This window comes from Ascaphus truei, chromosome 4 (assembly GCF_040206685.1).
Source record: "Ascaphus truei isolate aAscTru1 chromosome 4, aAscTru1.hap1, whole genome shotgun sequence".
NCBI lineage: Eukaryota > Metazoa > Chordata > Amphibia > Anura > Ascaphidae > Ascaphus > Ascaphus truei.
The window spans coordinates 98,201,658-98,223,229 of record NC_134486.1 but is presented as its reverse complement, the minus strand read 5'-3'; the positions used below and the strand labels follow the sequence as shown (position 1 = coordinate 98,223,229).

The 21,572-nt window shown below is 43.2% G+C and overlaps 1 protein-coding gene across 8 annotated transcripts in view; it reads right to left on the bottom strand.

Annotated features, from left to right (window-relative positions):
- Nucleotides 1-21,572, bottom strand: part of RALGAPA2 (Ral GTPase activating protein catalytic subunit alpha 2) — a 315,640-nt gene that overhangs the window by 139,940 nt on the left and 154,128 nt on the right. For all 8 annotated transcript variants that reach the window (XM_075596242.1, XM_075596238.1, XM_075596237.1 and 5 more), the window contains 6 exons: nucleotides 18,369-18,497; nucleotides 15,421-15,549; nucleotides 14,255-14,313; nucleotides 10,830-10,938; nucleotides 6,467-6,577; nucleotides 6,036-6,104 (listed from right to left, as the gene is read on the bottom strand). In XM_075596242.1, the coding sequence (XP_075452357.1) occupies nucleotides 6,036-6,104; nucleotides 6,467-6,577; nucleotides 10,830-10,938; nucleotides 14,255-14,313; nucleotides 15,421-15,549; nucleotides 18,369-18,497 (606 nt within the window). The remainder of the gene's footprint in view (nucleotides 1-6,035; nucleotides 6,105-6,466; nucleotides 6,578-10,829; nucleotides 10,939-14,254; nucleotides 14,314-15,420; nucleotides 15,550-18,368; nucleotides 18,498-21,572) is intronic.

The following is a 21,572-nucleotide window of genomic DNA, read 5'->3' as shown; positions in this document are numbered from 1 at the left end:
ATATAAAACCTACCGGGAAACCTACATAAAAAGACAAAAAAATATGACATGCTACAGACTTCTAGACAGGAGCTACACCCTAGCAGAATATCTGCTAACAGTGAATAATCCAAAACATAGGCAAATGAAGACCAAAGACAAGATCAGTGACCATAGGCTGGAGATTGAAATAGGTCACAGACTTGGAAAACAGAGCAAAACAGGATCTTTCAGAAATGGGACCTGGATCTGATGGAAAATGGGATCCATCTCCTCATGTACTGCCCAAAATATGAAGAAACAAAGAACTGCTACTAGGAAGAATATCATTCACAACGTTGAAGGATGAACAAGAGATTAAAAGTCGTGGGGGGAGGAGGGGGGAGGGGGAAGCAAAGACGGCAAAAAAAGTTGCAGAATATCTGTCAGCCTGTGACACTATCAGACACCCAAAGACCAACAGTCACACCTGAGGAACAAAAACCTACCAGGGCTGAACAGTGACAACATGGGTAGAAATAGTGTTGTAATGTACCCTGAGGCGGTAGCGCTTGGCACCATAAGTGCCAAGACAGTGGCAGCAGCTTTGCTGAACATTTTTGCTAGGGTAGGTTTCCCTAGTGAGATCCAAACCGATCAGGGGTCGCAGTTCATGAGTGAACTGTTACATTGTCTCTGGGATGCCTGCGGTGTACAGCACCGGCGCACTACCCCTTACCATCCCCAGACCAACGGATTATGTGAGAGGTTTAACGGGACCCTGAAGCAGATGCTTCGGACCTTAATAGAGGCAGAGGGGAAAGACTGGGAGATTCACCTGCAGCACTTGCTGTTTGCATACCGAGAGGTACCGCAAGAATCTACAGGCTTCACCCCCTTCGAGCTACTATATGGCCGCAGGGTACGTGGACCTCTGGACCTATTCCGTGAGGGATGGGAAGGGGAGACTACTGCTACTGATGCTTCAGTGATCCAGTACGCAGTAGATCTCAGAGACCGGTTAGAGATGCTCATGGGGGTGGCCCAGGACCACCTCAGGGCTGCTCAGACCAAGCAGAAGCGATGGTATGACCAGCAGGCCCGTAGCAGAGAATTCATCCCAGGACAGCAGGTGCTTGTTCTCAAACCCACTTGGGAGAACAAGCTGATGGCTGCCTGGTCGGGACCGTACCCGGTTATCCGAAAGGTGAATGAGTGCAACTATGTTGTACAGGTAGCGCCTGAGAGGCACAAAACATACCACATCAACATGTTGAAAGAGTACAGAGCACCGAGTATGGGAGCAGTGCTGGCCATTTGTAGCCCACTGCTGGAAGATCCGGCGAGCAATGCTCTGCCTGATCTCCTAGGGGAGGCAAGGCAGGGAAACACTGTAGAGCAGGTAGAGATAGGGGGGCACAGTTGAGTGCTAGGCAGAAGGGAGAAGCCAGGGACATGCTAGCTCAGTATAGCGCCCTCTTCACTGACCTGCCAGGGACCACACATCTCACAAAACACCCAGTACACACAGGGGACCTGCAGCCTCTGCATAAGCACGCTTATAGAGTGTCAGCAGAGGTCAAGACCAGTATGGAGAGAGAGATTGAGGAGATGCTGACCCTAGGGGTAATTACTCCGTCCCAGAGCCCTTGGGCAAGTCCAGTAGTCCTAGTTCCTAAAAAGGACAAGACCACCAGGTTTTGTGTGGACTACCGGTTGCTCAACGCTGAGACGGTGTCAGATGCTTACCCCATGCCCCGCATTGATGAGTTACTAGATGAACTCGCGGGGGCAAAGTATCTGACCACCATGGATTTGAGCAAAGGCTATTGGCAAATCCCACTGACCCTGGAGGCTAGGGAGAAGTCAGCATTCATCACTCCAAGTGGCCTCTATGAGTTCTTAGTGATGCCATTTGGGATGAAGAATGCCCCGGCTACCTTTCAACGCCTGGTCAATAGGTTACTGGAAGGGATGCAGAGCTATGCCAGGGCTTACTTAGATGACATTGCTGTCTTTAGTAATTCCTGGGAATCCCACATAGGACATGTGTCTGCGGTGCTGGGTAGGATCAGGGAGGCTGGGCTTACCTTAAAACCCACTAAATGTATGGTAGGGATGGCAGAAGTCCTGTACTTAGGGCACAGGGTGGGTGGAGGGCATCTCAAACCAGAGCCAGCCAAGGTAGAAGCCATAGTTGAGTGGCCTGTTCCAAAAACCAAGAAACAGGTCATGGCATTTTTGGGCACCGCAGGGTACTATAGGAAATTTGTCCCACAGTACAGCGCCCTGGCCACACCCCTGACTGATCTGACCAAGAAGCAACTGCCTGTGCTTATTAACCTGGACTCCTGCCTGTGAAACTGCTTTCCAAGACCTGAAAACTGCGCTTGCTGGAGCCCCTATACTGGCTGCCCCAGACTATACCAAGCATTTTCTTATACAAACTGATGCCTCGGACTTTGGTGTGGGGGCTGTGTTAAGCCAGGTGGGGGACGACGGCAAAGAACACCCTGTGGTGTATCTAAGTCGCAAACTGCTCCCCAGGGAAATGGCATATGCCACCATTGAGAAAGAGTGCTTGGCCATTGTGTGGGCACTCAAAAAGCTTCAGCCCTATGTATATGGGAGGGCTTTCACGGTCATCACAGACCACAATCCCCTGAGTTGGCTACAGAGGGTATCAGGAGAGAATGCCAAGTTGCTGAGATGGAGCTTGGCTTTGCAAGAATTTGAATTTACCATTCAACACAAAAAGGGCAGTGAAAACAGCAATGCTGATGGACTTTCACGCCAGGACTATCCCTCTGAGACTGAGTTCATTAATGGTGCCAGCAGTGCCCCACTCCCCGTTAGGGCCAGTGGGCCACAGGACACTCATTAAGAAGGGGAGGTGTAGAGGGAGAAAGGGAGTGGCCCGGGATTAAAGGGGTTACACCCCATTTGGCCATCCCCTGACTTCCCCCAGGAGTCAAAGGGTTAACTGGGCTAAGGCCCAGAACGGTGATTTAACCCCTGTAATGACATGTACATGTGTATTCCCCTGTTTTTTCCTGTTTTATTGTAACATCTGGTCTGCAGTCCACACACACTGGGATCCATCTGGGAGCACAAGGGTTAATAGTGGTATAGTGATTATAGCCCTTTGTGTAATTTTCCCGCCTTTTCAGGCACCATTTTGCAGGTTCCCATAGGCCGCCATTAGGGCTCAATGCTTCTTAATGGTGAATCTTGCTAGGGAGTCCGGTTCCTGAGAAGACCAGCAGATGGCGTCCGAGAGGGAGAGCGGCGGTTTCCCATTGAAAGTCAATGGGCTCATTGACTTCAATGGAGAAACCCTCGAGAGAGCTTTCCAGGAACAAGTTGGCTGCCGTCCAAAACGCTTAACCGCAAAGCGGATACATTTTCAATAGGAGAGCTTTGATAACTTACAAGTCAAGTTCAACGACAAGTGGAGTGGGAATAAACAGTTCCAGGGCCCCTAGGAATAAAATTCTTTCTGTCCCTAGTTCCTAGACCTCCCCCCACTCGACCACAACTGGATCCCCGTATCCTGGACCCCCGGTACGGGTCGAACCGAGGAGGGCAGCCGCGCCATAGGTTCCAATGGCGGCGGCAAAAACAGCTCAGGAAAACGGCTAAGTGTCAAATGCAGAAATTTTGTATTCCATAGCTCCGGTTCCGGAGGGTCCAGAGAGTCAGGGTTTGGGGTGTCTGTAGCCACTGCTCCGGCATCACTGCAGAACCATCCTTGACCCTCTGGGACCAACCCGACCGAGTATGGATCCCCTTGAAAGTTCGGGATTTTTCCCATAGACTTCAATGGCGGCCAAACCCCATTGACGGGCTACGGCGGAAAACCCCCATTGACTTCAACGGCGGCATCGCCCCGTTGAAAGTCTATGGCGGGGATTCCCATAGCCGCCAATGGCGGCGGTTTGCCATTGAGAGTCTATGGCGGCGGAACCCGTTGTTTTCAATGGGGATTTAGTGAAAAACCGTGATTTGATTTACAGCGGAGTTTTGTGTATTAAAATGTAAAACGGTTTTTAAGTGTATTTGTGTATCTCCGGTTTCCCAGGTCGTAGTAGGTCGCAAATTGGACCATAGGGTGTCCCAGTTCCGGCATTGAGAACTGGGAAGTTTGGACCTGCTGGACCCAAAGGAACCGGATATTTTAATATGTTCATGTTTTATCCAACATTCCAAGATATGGGTAAAACTCAGAGGAAATTCCTTTGCATACCAGAGTAGCATATGGCCAGAAAGGCGACCCCATGTCTAGGACCTGAGTATGTTTCAAAGGATTTTGTCACCTCCACTGTTTGCATGAGGGTGGAGACTCCTCAAACCAGGGCAGTCTTCAAGTGTTCCATTTCACACCTCACAACAAAGGATTTCCTGCCAGGTACTCCATTTGGTAGACTAGCTGGCATTCCTCATATAGAGGAGGGGTTATAGAAATGGGACCCCAGAGCTCTACTGCGCATATCCCAACTGGCCGGGGGGCATGGGTCAAAAAGTGTTCCCACGTTAACCACTGGCTGGAGTTAATTGAAAACCAATCCACGGTACTCAAAGTTAAGGATAGGGCACAAAAGGTTTATAAACTGATGTTCACCCTGTATCCTTGGTCTTCAATTTATCATCTGATAGCTACCTGATTGCGAGAGAATTGCTATGCTATATACTTCTCATTCCCCAACCCCAAAGTAAGTGTACTTCTTGTCTGTTACTGTATTATTCGTGTGTTCACCTATCCAAAGGAATAAATATACTTTATTATATCTAAGACTCGTCCCGGTTCAGACCCAGTGATAAATATATATCATCTGTTATATATATTTATGTGTGACTTATACAGCCTGCCATAATCTCACCGTGACAAGTTATACATAGCTTTGGCAATGCCTGTGAATTGTCAAGGTATGTCAATAAAGCATTATTGAATGAAAGAGGCAAGCAAGGCGAGAGAGGAGGGAGGGTAAAGAGAGAGGAGGGGGGGGTAAAGAGAGAGGACAGGGGGGGGAGAGAGAGGAGGGGGGGAAAGAGAGGAGGGGGGGAAGAGAGGAGGGGGGGAAAGAGAGGAGGGGGGGAAAGAGAGAGGAGGGGGGGAAAGAGAGAGGAGGGGGGGGAAGAGAGAGGAGGGGGGAGAGTGAGGAGGGGAGGAGAGAGAGGGGGGGAGAGAGAGGATGGGGGGGAAAGAGAGAGAGGAGGGGGGAAAGAGAGAGAGGAGGGGGAAAGAGAGAGGAGGGGGGGAAAGAGAGAGGGGGGGAAAGAGAGAGGGGTGGAAAGAGAGAGGAGGGGTTGAAAGAGAGAGGAGGGGGGAAAGAGAGAGGAGGAGGGGAAAGAAAGGAGGGGGGGAAGAGAGAGGAGGGGGGAAAGAGAGAGGAGGGGGGAAAGAGGAGGGGGGAAAGAGAGGAGGGGGGAAAGAGAGAGGAGGGGGAAAGAGAGAGGAGGGGGGAAAGAGAGAGGAGGGGGGAAAGAGAGAGGAGGGGGGGAAAGAGAAAGGAGGGGGAAAGAGAGAGGAGGGGGGAAAGAGAGAGGAGGGGGGAAAGAGAGAGGAGGGGGGAAAGAGAGAGGGGGTAGGGGGAGGGAGGATAGAGTGAAGGGGTAAGAGAAAGGATAGGGGATATGCCGGTGAGATGATTATGAAGGGGAGAAGCTGAAGAGGAGGTGAGCACTTGGCGGAGAAGCTGGTGAGTAGGGAGCTTTGTAAGGTTTGCGAGCCACAATGTAGATTCTATATTAAGAATGTGGCCTGCGAAGCTTACCAAAGCTTGTCAAGTGGCCCTCCAATCAAAATAATTGCCCACCTCTGGCACAGGGTTAGGTCTGATAGTAGTGAAGAGCAGCCTGTGATTGGCGGAGGTGGTGCCGGAGCTCAGCAGAAGAACAGCAGAAGATAAAGTCGAGCGTGGTGGGCACAGCCCACACCATGTAACTGCAGGCAGTAAAACAAGGGCAGCATGAACTCCAGAGATTGAATTTCCTTGTCGGGCAGGATCGTGCATTCTGCATTTTGATTATAAACACTTTGGCCGTGCCTCGCATAGCTCACAGTTCACACAAATTACCTTTTTATCTGTCTCCACAGAGGAATTTTCTGCACTAGGCAATAGGAATGAGATCGTTGCTACGAGAATCTGGAGAAAAAGACCAGAGAGGAAAAATGGTAATCGGTACAAATATGCAATAAGCAGTAATTAATATTTTTTACCTAATAACTGAAAACAAAGCTGTCCTGGCTTTTTTTTTTTTTTTTTTTTAAACACAAATTGAAAAACAGCAATTATTTTCATATAAATATCTAGCATAGAAAGAAAACACAAAGTATACTTCTGTCTGCCTACACATTTTACCCGATTTCATCCGTTCGTTACGGACTATTAGGTTGTTTTCCCCATTGCATATCACTGCTAGATATCATGGGAGAAAGCTCAGGAGGGTCAATAATGAGAGCACTTCAATCATTTCTACGGTTAAGGATTTACAGAACAAGACATACTTCTGTGATTTTCCTGGACAGAGGTGAATCAGAGTTCTGAAGTTCTTGCCAGTAGGAAATCAAAAGTTGAAGGACATCACAGGCCACATGTGCAACTGTTTTGTTGGAAAACTAGATTAAAAAAATAAAAATAAAAGGAAAAACTCAAAAACTAGGAATTCACAAAATGAAATAAAGAAAAAAACACAAGCAACACAAAGAGGATGTTAGATTCAAATAAAGAATACCATGGTCACGAGTTATTGCACGTGCGCGGACACGCAATAACTAATACATTAAAAGCCTGGCAAGAGAATAACAGCCTTTTAAAATGACGTTGATAAGATGTTGAGCAGACCTCCAGGCATTTTTGATATTTATGTTATATTTTCTTACAAATGTAATTCTGCTGCACAAAGTTCTTACACGGCACCTTCAATCAATCAAAAAAGGATACAATACAATACACAGCCCTGCAGACCTATTAAGTGACTACAGTGTGTTAGTATACTACAACCAGGCGATAAAAGTATAAAAGAGATGATCGTTAGGTTAGCAAGTGTATAATATTGCACTTCCATTTTTATAAGCAATTAAGAGTCTAATTTCCTATGAAAGGTTATAAGGAGACATTTTATGGTTTTGCATTTATCAAATCAATTGTCTCAGAAGAATGTTTAAAATAAAACACTTAAACATATATTTACATATATGTATACACTGCAATCATTTTTAAGATTTAGACTTTTTTTTTTTGCTTCCATAATGCCAGCAGTCAAAATGGTTGTCTTATAACTATACCAAAGAGGTATTTCTCTAATATGAATTCAAAATTACAGCTTTTTCCTATTAGGTTTATTATTACCCATTTGAACATTGCATTCTGGTTTATAAAAACAAAAACAAACAAACACGCAAACAATACTTAATATCAAACTTAAATGGTTGACAGAGAACTACAAATTGGTTTAGGTACTACACCAGAGGTGGCCAACTCCAGTCCTCAAGGGTCATTAACAGGTCAAGTTTTAAAGCTATTCCTGCTGCAGCACAGGTGGTGCAGTCGGAGACTGAGCCACTGATTAAGCCACCTATGCTGAAGCAGGGATATCCTTACAACCTGACCTTTTGGTAGCCTGAGATGACTGGAGTTGGCCACACCTGCTCTACACTGTAAACTAGCAGTTTCACAGTCTTTCGATGACTCTACAGGCAGTCCTCGGTTATCCGACGCAATGCGTTACTCAATATGGCGTCGGATAGCGAAGCGTCGTAAAGCGAAACCCGTTTTCCCATAGGAACACTGTCTAAATTAAACGTTCCGTTCCTGAAGGCATTTTTAATGCTAAAATACACAAAATATTTTACTCAAACAATAAGATTATGCTGCACACACATAGATTATGATGTAAAGATTCTATTTATTGAATCCAGAACTGTATAATAAAACTGTTAGACATGTTTAAAGGCATAAATATACCACAAAACCTTCACACAGACTGATCTGGATGATTTCTCTGACTGCAGCTTTCTGATTGACATAATGTTGCAACTTTGCAAAGCGTCGTAAGAGCGTCGGATAAGCCATTTCGGCGTCGTAAAACCGGCCATAGGGATGCATTGGACAGCGTCGGATAAGCCATTCGTCGTAAAACGAAGCGTCGTAAAACGAGGACTTACTGTATTTATATTCTACTGCACACAGTCCTTGAACAGACTGCTGCTGAAAGCAGTTATCTGTCCATGGTGCTGAACTGAAACAAGCACAGAATGCATGGGATAATGCCCAGAGTAGGAGAACATTTACATGTTAAAAACACCAAGTAATTACAGGAGGAGCATTGGGCCTGGGACCCGGTGCGCCCGGCGGCGCGGGCGGCCACACGCGAGTTCCCCACCAGCAGGGGAATCCTCCCGAGCCGGTCCCGGTCCCCCCTGGCTGCACAGCTCACTACACGCTGTGACGCGTCAGCCGCTACGGGATACAAGAGAATGGCGATCCCTAGCGTTGACGCGTCACGTGGTGTGGCTGTGAGCCAATGAGGAGGGGAGGCTTCGGGAGGAGGAGAGGCTTCGGGGAGCGGGGAGGAGTGTGGAGGGAAAGTAGCGTGAGTGCCTGTCTGTGTGTGTGTATGTGTGTGCCTGAGTGCGTCAGTGCCTGCCTCTGTGTGTGTGTATGTGTATGAGTGCCTGCGTGTGTGTGTATGTGTGTGTGAGAGAGTGCCTGCGTGTGTGTGTATGTGTGTCTGAGTGCGTGAGTGCCTGCCTCTGTCTGTGTGTCTGTGTGTCTGTGTGTGTGTGTGTCTGCGTGTGTGTATGAGTGCCAGCCCGAGCCCGTGGAGGGAGGGAGGGGGGGGGAGAGTAGCGGGTCCCTCCGCTCAAGCCACGCCCCCCCTCCCGCTCAAACCTCCCACTCCCTACAGACCACATATCGCGGTCTGTGTCTGTCAGCGCCCCGCCTGTCTGCAGTGCGGGAGCGCTGACGGAGGGAGCGGGGCCTTAGCCTTACTGTTCATTGCATTCCAAGGCCAGAACAAAGCATGAAACGAGAATTATATTTGTCCAAATTCCAAACTGTGCGTCACAACTAATCTGAGGGTCACTGTGACTTTCTATCTTTTAATACAGAAAAAAGAGATTGAAAAAACAAAAACACAAAACCTTTACGGTTTTCCACCTGGCTAAGCTATACACAATGGATAAAGGGACTGGAATGTTCGTTAGCTGGTTGTGTTACAAATGCAAGACGGCAGCTCTTCTCTCCCCCCCCCCCTACTCTGCATAACTAAACCGATGTATTAACTAAATCATGATTTTCAAAATGATGAAAAAGAAAACTATTTGGTCTTAATATTTAGATCAATGTTTCTAATAAAAGCAACTGTAAAGTTTTTTTTCGTCAAGTAAATGCAAAATCGGCCTGGTCATTGTGAAATCCAATTGGAAAAGGTTAAGGGCACTTTTACAAGGAGACATACTCGTTTTGCCTCATTGCAGCCTTTCATTCACATCTGGCGACTAAGATGTTAAACAGATCTGAAGAAACTGTACCCTGCAAAGCATTTTTTTGGTTTCAGGTTCTTTTAAATCAGACACAAAAAGAGTTCATCTTTCCCCCGATTGTCTCATGCCCTTCAAATGCTAAATAACATAAGGAAAAAAAAAAAAGAAGGAAAGGATTCAGCCGCACATTCTTTTGTGTTAAATTGTGCTTTGAGTCTATTGAGATGAATTCTCATTAGGAAACAGCTACAAGTATAGATGTGTAGCAGTACCCACTCTTACACTCAAAACAAGGCTACTTGTGTTACAATGTTTTTTTTCCACCTCCTGAGAGTAACCCAAACGCCTGCACTCATTCATTCAAACCCCAGTAAGCTAGGGAAGGTATGGATATATGTAGAGGTGCGACGACCGTAAACACAATATCATAATGGTATATTCTCACCTCTGCAACGGATACAGGGAAATTACTTGCACGCACTTTCATTTTGTTGAAAATAGTGCATAATACTATGGATCAGTAATGCCCCAAGATGTGACAGTTATAAATAGAGCATAAAGCCAGGAATGTAATGTGTGACTATTGGTGCATTGCAGTGCAAATAGTTGTTACACTAAAATTCAGCACAAATGTCAAACTGAGATTGTACTAGGGAGTATGTACGACAGCCATGTTTTGTTCTTTTCTTTATAATCCTAGAGTGCATCAATATGTTTTAATTTATAACTGTATGCTTCCACTTTCTATTTAAATAAAAATTATGTTTGACTTATTTTTGCCCGTTCTGCTTTCAGAACAAATATTGTACGAACCTTTCTAAAGCCAAAAAGCTCTATTCCATTGTTTATTAGGGCTACAATCTTTCTTACAACTTGATGCAGTATTCCCCACTGCTCCCCGCCCCCCCCCCCCCCAATGGTAAGCAGAGGGTCCCCGGAGATGAACCGTGTTATTTTCAGCTCTTTCGGCCAGCTGGTTCCAGAAATACTTCATGGTTAAAGTAGTGCCGGTACTTCTTGGTTGTCTAAGCCCCCGCGTCACCCTACTGATGACGTGGCAGCTTCCTATTGACTCGCATGACTCAGGAGATTTAAACTGCAATTGTGTTTCCCAGGGAAGAGACTGCAATGTGTTACATTCACCAGTAACAATCCAGGCAAACAGAGGGTCCCAGGAGCTGTAAATAGCAAGTTTAACCTCCAGAGACCCCATAGTTCACATACAGATATAAACAAATAAAAAAAAGTGGTTAAAAAAAAAAATTGGGTGAACAGCTGTAAGCATTGTACTGCTATTTTTAAGGTACCACTGTTTAAGCAATGGAAATAACGGCATTTACATAGCATATAAGTCATAGAAAGAATACATTTAAAAAGGTACCTTCAGGGTTACTCCAATGACATTGATGGCATCCTTCACTTGAGGATGATTTGAGTTCTGCACAAGTTCTTCACAAATCCACAATCCAAGACAGCATATTGCAATACACCTTGGGGAAGAAAATGGCTATTAGAATAGGACTAGTGGTACTACTACAATTGCAATGTTTGGAAAAGGATTCATGAAAAAGGGAAGAAAAGTTAATTATGTCATATATCAAAACTGCCCACTTGCAATTAGTCATACGTAAAGATTTATATTTGCATCTGTGTACAATCGGCGTGACAGCGGGAGAATTCCAGTACATTTTTTTTTTACCTGTGTACAAATAAGTGGCTGATTGCTATGCTGGCATTGCGCTAACAAGCTCTTTGCCGTACTCCATGTTCTTATACTTTCACATTAAAAGGAAGAAGATCTGATTTTAAAGTCCTCCAAAGTTAAACTTTTCAGCCTAGTAACATCATCTCTATTATCAATTCGGTGTAGGTTAGAGGTAGGAATACTGCCTTGGAAGCAAAGGGCACCCCATTTAAAACTCTCTGCGTTACCTGAAGCACTTTATCTCACTGTGCCTCAGGCACCAAAATTAGACTAAGCCATTTGTGTTGGCAAAATTCGATGTCCAGCGCTGCACACACTATCAGCACTACAGAGGAAAAGGGATTATTTTATCATTTATCTGCTGTTAAACTAGCTTCACAATGTTTACATATACATGAATACACACCTGATTTTGGTAAAGCTAGTTATGTCATACTCCCTTTTGAAATACATGTTAATGATTGCAATTTGCATCTTTATTTCTCTAAAACCAGAAAATGTTAGAATAACGTGTGTGTGATCAACAATATGGAAAAGCACAGGTGTTTTGTATAAGGAAACATGGATATCGTAAGCATGATTTGAATGACTTGTGTTTACTAAAACACCTATATTCATTCATTTTACAATAATCTACAGTGAAACATATCAGAGATTACTCATGCTCATCATGGTGAAGAAGCCACTTCCACGTATCCTACACTGGCAAAAGTCTCTCATCCACATTATCCGTTTAATCCAGGGGTGGCCAACTCCAGTCCTCAAGGGCCACCAACAGGTCAGATTTTAAAGATATCCCTTCTTCAGCACAGGCGGCTCAATTAACCTCAATTGACTGAGCCACCTGTGCTGAAGCAGGGATAGCCATGAAACCTGACGCGTGGTGGCCCTTGACGACTGGAGTTGGCCACCCCTGGTTTTATATGTATCTAGCTTCCCATGGTTCTGCTGATGCAAAGTGATTGCACTATTTAGTGTGCCACAATATGCCTTCTACTACAATGTTTGAGATTTTTTAAATTTTTTAGGCTATAAAGTTCAAATATTGTGTAAGGGGGAAGTAGAGACGAGTACTCGGGTATGATACAACATAACTATCAACAACAGTCCGTGAAAACGCAAACTTGTCATTTCAAAAGTGTTTACTAGCAATGTTTCTGGTTTTTAATGACCACAAAAACAAAAATATATTGCTTGTTGTGCAATTACATAGTAATTAATATGAACATGTAAAGTTAAATTGGATGACTACTTAGGTTGGAGAGGAGAGAGTAAAAGGAAGTATGGAATAATTGCACTATATGCGCCACACACAAAGGACAAGGACCCTGTTTGCAAAATCAGGAGCATATAATAAACAGTGTTTATAATCATGCCTCAGGCATAATTAGGTTAGAAAATTAGCTTTCAATGAAATGATAAAACATTCACTGTTTAACCCTCTGGGTGCCCAGGGATGTAGTTACTAAATCATGGGGTTTGGCCCTCCAGGGGCCCAATGACAAGAGTAGCTACATTCTAATCTTACCGCTCATTTGTGTAGGGGTGATCTAGTTCTGTGCTCCTGCGATCTATGAGGAAGAGGACATGGAAGAGGACTGCTCTTCTGCTCCGTCATCGGTGACAGAACGATCACGTGGTCGCGGGTGCCAGGAGGCACTCAAAGGGTTAAGAGTCCCAAGGTATTCAGTGGTTGCAATAACATGAAAGCATTCACTCAACTGTCTTAGCAATTCAACTAAATGTTACATTATTAAAGGTGCATTGAAGAGGTCTCAAGTTTTAGCCCTGAGGCCAGTCTCCTAACAGCTGCAAAAAGGAATGTTGCTGCCACTCCATAGACACAGATCACATTTAGAATAACCTATTTACAAATATATTTCTTGCGGGCTTTTAAGCTTCTTTTTTTTTTATTGCTGGGCCTTACTTTCCTTTTCATGCTTAACCACTAGATTGCCAATATGACGTATGCTGTATGTCCTGAGGGCCGGCGCTCCATGGGCCTTATGACGTGCAGACGTACAGCGTATGTCATGCCTTCTTTGCTCATTTTCTAGGCACATTTGCTTTCAGCGTTTAACGTAATTTGAACAGGAGGACCTTCCTCTTCCATTTACGTCAGCGCAGTGACGTTGCGATTATGTTCTGAGCTAAACACGTCAAACAAAAGAGTAACTGGTTACACGTAGTAACGTATATCTCCCCCCCCAAAAAATATTTCAAATTTACTAAATATTTTGTATTGGTTTAAACTTTAAAGAGTAATTATTTTTCAAATGTCAGACTTCAAGATGTACCAGTAAAGCTTGTCTTCTTCAATTTGGGTATGCTGAACCTTTTGATACATCAGTAAGGTCAGGACAGGCTGTTTTCCAACACCTCTTCCTCTTAAGTTTTTAAGTCCCCGTAAGTTTTTCTGATTTGCAGTACTGCATGTTTTTTTTAAATCTTTAATCTAGTAGATATCAGTATCTCTCTAACGTTATTTAATTTTTCCTGCTCATTCCAATTAATTGTTTAATAGTCCTGTATCACAAATGTGGTACAGTAAGTGATGTCTATTTAGTCTGGAATTCTTGCTTCATCTGATACAAATCTGCCATGTCGTTCTATCCCTAAGGAAGATCTAGCAAACATTTGTCTTAATAGAACAGCAGAAGCGATTACACTTTTTAGTACCCAACACATATGTGCTTCTGTATTACATTTTCAGGGATTGTATAAAACAGATTCAAATCTTTTATTACATAATTTTTTTTTTAGATTTTGATAGATATTAATAAGATGTATATCATCTGGATCATAGGCGGGAGGGGGGGAAGTATATATAAAAGAGTTCTGAATATTTTTAAGAGTGCATTTACCCATCGTGTGTCTCAAAAATGTTTTTGGCGTTAATAGCACTGTCAAACTTCAGTCAACATAAGAAGAAATAGGGTAGATTTTAAAGAACATTGCAAAAGCAGCCCGTGCGTCACACTCTACCATTCAACAGAAAAAAGTAGATCCCATGTCCTAGCAAACCCCTTAAAGAATATGTATGGGAAAACTATGTAACGTGGCAGCTGTTTGTTTCTTTGTTAACTTTTGTTAAATCTTACCTGGGTGCTTCATTTGGCTCGTCTCTGGCATTCTTCAACAGAACATTAATTAAATAGCTCTAAAAACAAAACAAAAAGTATCTTCGTATTATTCTAAATCAAGAATGAAACCTCATATAACAAGAACAGTGCTGGAGCATTTTAAATATGCCAACGGTATTATGTATTCTAGAACGAGCTTATCATCTCGAGTCATGGAGTAGTGTTAGGAGTGCACTGCCCTGCTGGGATTCACTTTCCACCTTAACAATAAGCACACGAAGTATGTCTGCACACTTCCAGTCCCAACGTCCGTCCTCTCCGTGCGCCCTTTAAGGCACTAGCCTTATGGTTTACGGGTGCACGCTGCAGTCAAACTCCGCACATGGAGCCAGAAGCCTCTGGTCTGCACACACTCCCAGTGCTTTTATTTTATTTTCAAACCTACACTTGGGAATCTGTAGAATTAAAAAGCTTCCCTTTACTTTATCCGCCCTAATAACTTTAACGTTATCCAAAAAAAAAAAAAACGGATATAGAAATTGGAGGAATGGGTGTGGGTTCCCTTGTTGGTTGTGTCTATGGGATTATTGATGATGATTATTGTGGAAATTCAACATTTGTACAGGGATTTTAGTTAGTTGTGTTCTCTAAGCAAACGTTATGGCTGGAGACTGGAAACCACGATACTCGGTTTGCTTTTATAATGCATCATGCTCATTTATATGATGTGGCCCAAAGGGAGTGAAGGTAGTGAAGTTTTCTTACGTATTTAGAATTTTTTTAGTGTATCTTGAGAAAAGTGATTATGAGTTTACAAAACAGGTATCTGAACTTACAGGCATATAAAGTACCTTCTATAAAATCTAACGGAAATGTCAAATTTCCCTTATAGTCTATGGGGGTGTTTCATTAAAATGAAAGGGGCGAACCAGGCGCTATTGCATGGGAACTCTCTTTGAAGTCAATGGGCTTTTCCATGCAAAAGTGCCCCAAATCAGCATTATTGCAGTTTAATCTATAACCAACAATGTCTCTTCCATATATTTATTACTTTATTTTTGCGGTGTTTTCCCCGGTTTTCTTTATTACACCAGCGTTAGTGGTCATCATGAATTGTTTGCACCATGTGCAGAGAGGACTCGTGCTATAAAGGAGAAATGCCATATTAAAAGTGCATCGTATACCTTAATGTCTTTGTGGTCTGTGATGATGTCACTTGCTGCAGGGGAGGACTCAAGTAATGGGATGTCCTTATAAAGATTTGGGAAGCAAACAAGAGACCCGAGAATTATCTGAGCTTCCAATCGTGGAGCCTGGTAAAGTGAAGACGGAAATAAATGAATACAATCTACATAAATGGTGCATGTTTTTCCTGAATACATGGAAATATACACATTTCTTCTGATATATGTTAAAGTTTCACTCTGTGAGGGGTGAAAATATGTCCACTTCAATTCCTAGAAATTATTATTGTTGTCTTGGGTAATATGGTGCATATACTGTAATAAACCAAAATAATTTTGACAAAACGTATTTTTAGCTTGGGGCGGAGGGGCTTGGAGTGGAGCCCATCTATTGATGATTGGACACTCCTAAACATTATTGCAGCCACAACACAAAATAAGTAAAAGCAGCATTAGGTAAATAGGCACGTTCAGTTAGTCACTCAATAGTGGTTCATATTGCAGGATACACATATTTAGGAAGGTACCCCCGCCCCCCTCCCCGCCCCCACCAACTATCAAAGACCCAAATATTCCTCCATGTCTTAGAAATATAGTAAAATATTAACCGTATCCCGCATTAACCTCTTCTAGGTGTTACTTCCCTGCACATTTTCAAAACTTTTTTAGTTTTAAAACGCACATTTGACGCAGCGCCTGATAACATGTGAAGTGGCTCATTGGAAAACGGCTACACGTGAAATGGGGTGCTTCGTAACTTTCAGGAACATGGGACATATCGGTGGAGATTTTAAGCATAGAAGTCCAATTACAAAACAATATGAACAACGGTGGTGGTGTAGTTTCGACATGTCGCAAGTATCTGTGACGTACAAACGGGTGCAATTGAAGAAAGGACATTTGAGAACTCCTATGTTAGTCCACAACCTGCAACACGTTCTATGCTTCTCCAGCACCAATATCACCACGAGGACAGGGCACTACTTAATGTCAGCTGACCAATGTACAGCTTTGCCCCCCTTTAGTTTAACAGGGGGACTGTTACATATTGCAAAGCAAAGGGCTAGAACACTAGGACTGTATTAAGTCGCTCATATAGGTAGTTTACCCTGCTCAGATACATTTACTTCTAATCAACCCGGCCTGGAATTGTTTCCATTCCCTGTTAGCCATTTTCCAATAATTATTTCTGCATTGTGGAGGAACGGCAAGTGCCTGAGGTGACAGCGGCTGATTACAAGTAGTACTTATGATGGGAATTATTCTTCCCACGAGACACAATTACCCTTTCCTTGGTCTTCAAGTTGTTGCTTTTTTTTTTTTTTTTTCACCCTGATACCCATAGCTGATGACCTCATGTTATTCTCATGCTATCTAGTTCGTTATGCCGGGGGACAGCATAGCTCACAAAGTGAAAAAGGGCAAGTCAAAATAGTTCAGATCGGGAAATGCTGCGGTCACTGATGGTATTTGTGGTGGGAAACCTAGAAAGCTGCAGCAGTTGGTTATCAAAACCACAGTTTTGTACGAGTTTGTTTACGTGCCAAAATCAGGAGTAAGATTTTTACAGCTGCTTAGATTTACCAATGCAAAAAGAAGGTAGGTGCGTTCAAGACAATGTTATCAGTTGTGTTCCAACAACCAGGGGACTGATGGGTCAGAGATATGACCCAGCAATGTGTACTTGGTGTGGCAAACTTGTCCACCATTGCCCAGCATAGCTGCCATTTAAAGTTGCACTGGAAGGCATCTGTTGGTCGAACTACTAAGAAATACAGTGATATGTATAGTATTCCCAGGAAAATGAAGGTTTTGCTTCAGGTATCTAAGGCCGCGCCTATAGTGCCGTTGATGACGACGGCGACACGACGGGTGATGTCACCAGTCGCCGAAAGTTATATTTCGGCGGCGGCGCGGGTTTCCGGCCATTTGATTTTTTCAAGGGCCATCCCATGAGGCGACAGCCCTTGAAAAATCAAATTTTGCCAGCTACCAGTTTTCGCGACGCAACGTCGCTCCGTCGCGCTTACTATAAGCACACGCGGCGGCGGCAATGCATTTGTTTTCGGGCGACGGCCTTACACTGCCTAACAGACGAGAGGTAAGTGGTGCAAAAGCTTAACATGCGTTCAAGCCCAACGATGTCCACTTCCTCACCCAGACTTTTAATATCTACAATGGTAACAGTGTTTGTGATGTTTGAGAGACTGGAAGATGATTGGGATGCCTGTGTGATAGATGCAGATGTACATGATGTATTAACTAGTAAATACATATAAAGAAATCCGAACAAGAACCATTATTATGCCTTTAGTGCTGAAGGGGAAAGCAACTGTTGCAGTCCTCTAAGTTTTAAGGAAGGTAAAGTGTTAATGAAGAAAAGTGTTAATGAAGAAAAGTCTTTGGGGTAAATGCTATCTAGTCCAAAGTAGCCATAAGGGCAGATTTCAGCTGAAAATCCCCACACCACTGCTTCGGAGTATATAGAATTAACCCCTTTGGACCCAGTTACACAGTACAAACTATACGTTTTATTTTAGAAATTGCCCACAAAGTTCACATTTCTCCTGGAATTAGCCGTATGACAGCACATTTCTCTTTCTAAAATACCGATATTGCACAATGGCACCTTTCCCAAACCCTGGATTTTCAATCTCATTTATTGAACAGAGATAATGAGACTGTGAAACCAAAGTCTCCACAGTTCGTGCCACAATATTAGCGAGGATATGATTTCTTAAAATTCGCCTCTTTGATGAAACACCTCTGCAATACCCGTGTGTCATCCTATCCTGCAATTTCACACATCAGCTGCCATGGTATCTTTACCCCAGAGACTAGTTTCACGTTGCACTAATGAGTCAACACCTGTTGGAGTGGAGAAATCTGAACCTTGTTAACGACTGTGCTCTCTCTTGAGAGTACAGGTTGAGCATTGTCATACGTACCTCTAACATGTCTGTACTCAGAACTCTGGCAGCAGCTGTGATGAAGTCCCCTATGAGAATTGTGAATCCAGGTAAGCCCAGGAAAAAGAAACGAGATGGACAGTGCCTTATGATCGTATTCAAAATATCCTGAAAAGAGCAGATAAGACCAGTTACCATCACTATGCTAAAGTGTCCCCAAGCAGAGAAAACTTTAATGACAGATGACTATGTCTACGAATGACTGTACACATTCTTCAATCTGGGCTAGATCTGGAGGTTCTGCAGCAAATAAATCTGCCCGAAGCAGAGTTTATACTGCCTGCTACTTTTCAGGACCTGTAGATTTTGAACATTGCAACCCAGACTAGATCCAGGGCCTGGTAAAAACGTTATAATATGTCCTATAGCATTATAGCATAACAAGAAAACAGTAAGTGCTACAACAGCAGTCCTGTGTAATTAAGAGTATTAGACTTGCGTCCACCCACAGAACACCTGCTTTGCGGTTTTGAACATGTGCTGCATAATTGAATATAGGTTTAACAGAAGTTCAGAATTAAGCCTGAAAGAGGAACACATACTTTTTTTCCAAGGCAGTTGCACCGCCACCCACAACCTCCTGCTATTGTTATTGCATATATATATATATATATATATATATGTAAAGAAAAGAGTAACCTCGCATCCACTCTAGTGATATAAACGGTAACCATAAGCCGGTGTGTAACAACCATGTCCGGCGGTGCTCGCGGGCCAATAACAATAGCAGGAGGTTGTGGGTGGCGGTGCAACTGCCTTGGAAAAAAACGTTGGACCGGAGATTGCAGGGTACTGGGTACAAAAGTTTATTGGCACATAGAAAACAGCACAGCAAGCACTCTGACGCGTTTCAGCCGCACAGGCCTTTTGTCTTTGCCATTCAGTTCATCAAGTTTCACTATATTCATTGTACCTATAGCCTGTGACGCCCATATAAGATATACCTATTTAAGGCCATTGGGAGTCCACACAGAGTGGCTATTAAGGGTCTGATAGTGACATTACTGATTGCGGATATTGTGGAGTTTGGAGGTCTGAACTCAAGTATGCTGTTTTTTCTGGAAAGACAATTATGATATAAGGATATATTTATGCATGGACTTTCCTTGTGAGCATTGCATAGGGGACACTCCTCTCGGGAAAAAAAACCCGCTAAGAGCACTCAGGTGTACCACAAAAAATATAACAGTTTATTAATTGACACAAGAACATTAAAAAACAGTACAGAATAATTAAAATATGGCATGGACCCCTGACACGGACGCTACACAAATACACTGATATTAGAGGGAGAGGTAGACCAACTCTGTGGTCACAAGTCCCTTAGTAGTGAACAATAATGAAATCACCTATATGTACAGTGAGGTAATTCTCTGGCCAGTATAACATGAATAGCCCAAAGTCAGAAAATGCAACAAAACAAATTCCAACATGCTAGAGTGCATGTAAGTAGAGGACTGCACATTTAAAAGAAGGACTTTACACTCTTGAAAGCTTTTGCTATTGAAAAGGTCACACTGGGCATATGTGGTGGGGATTTGGAGAAGGCTCTTTTGCGAAAGGAGACCAGATGGATCATTCAGATGGGATCGATGATTCCTAAAAGGTCTGAATGACTATCTGGGCTTTTCTATGAGATATATCTATATATCTCAAATGGAAATATTACTGTGTGCTCATTTGCATGTCTGAGACAGGTCTGCAACCCTGCCTTTCACCATTATCACCCAGCATACAGGGCTTCCACTGCAGCAAGGGATTCTGGGAAGTGACATGCAAATGAGCACACCGTGCCACCTTTTGCTTCAAAACCATATGACATGGTCCCCTAAAGCTTATGCTTTCTGCATTGCACAGCTTGAGCACAGCCTGGGTTAAGATGCATAGCCCGTAAACCTACCCACAGACAGCTGTTTCGACCTTAATGGGTCTCATCAGTGTGGGCCGGGTTATGCTGGCTTTGCAAAATAAAGCAGGGATAGGTTTCACCACACTTAGTTAAGTTATAGTGGGTAAAAAAATTGACAAAAACGCTCCACAGTAATACTGGCATGGGTGCACTGCTATGGTATAAAAATAGAACATATAGTAAACAGGCACTCGCAGACATTTAACCTAAAAGGTACAATATGTTTTATTTTACATACATAAACGTTTCTGTCCCTACAAGTGACCTCTCCCCAGATGCAGTGATTACAGGTGTTCCCACTGTTATCTCACTGTTACAGTGTTCTGCACTGTTTTTAGATGCACCTTATTATAGACACTTACCCGCATCTAAAAACAGTGCACATGCTCATGGTTTGTTAAAAACAGATCAATTGTCCATCTAGAAACCGCCAACCAGGACACCACCCGAAATGTACTCCCAAATTGGTGAGTAATAAAAGTGCAAATGTGTCATGACTAATTGATTGCCATACAGCAAAAAGTACAGAAGTGTATATAAAGAAGAGAATAGAATAAATTAAAAAGGCACAGTAAGGCCAAAAAAAAAGAATAAACCAACTGACAGGAAACGGGAAGTGAAATCTGGGATACTTAATGAAGACTACACATTACAGAGTAATAATGAGGATAATCAATGATTTTCTTTAAACCACCAGGGGTATAAGGATCCAAGGGGACATGCTCAAAGGCAGAGTATCAACAGTCTCCTGCAGTATTTGTTGTGGTAGTGTACTGAAAAAGTTGCCAAATTAATATAAGTGCCGTGACTAAGGAAACGCCTATTTGTCCCAATGTTAACTTATTGACATTTTATTAATTAACTGCTTCTTTACCTGTGGACATTCATACCTTTTATCTTGCAATTGTGTCTTATTCCTGGGTCCACTGAGTCACTTTGATGGATGTGACATAAGGATTTTGGCTGTTGCAGTGAATTATTTAACGGAAGTGAACGTCTATGTTTAAGTTATGTATACTTATTCTTCGTTACGGCAGTTGAATTCATTTGGCAATGTTTTCCGTACAATGACACACCAAATACTAAAGGAGATTGTTGTTATGCGCTGCAATTGATCATGCCCGCTTGTATCCTTATTATTACTCTGTAATGTGTAGTCTTCATTACATATACTGTAGCTAAGAGGATAGTAGAGACAATGGTCTTCTGTAGCAAAAAAAAATATATTTAATGAGCCAAAGTGACCAACATTTTGGATATAGTGTGTGTGTGTG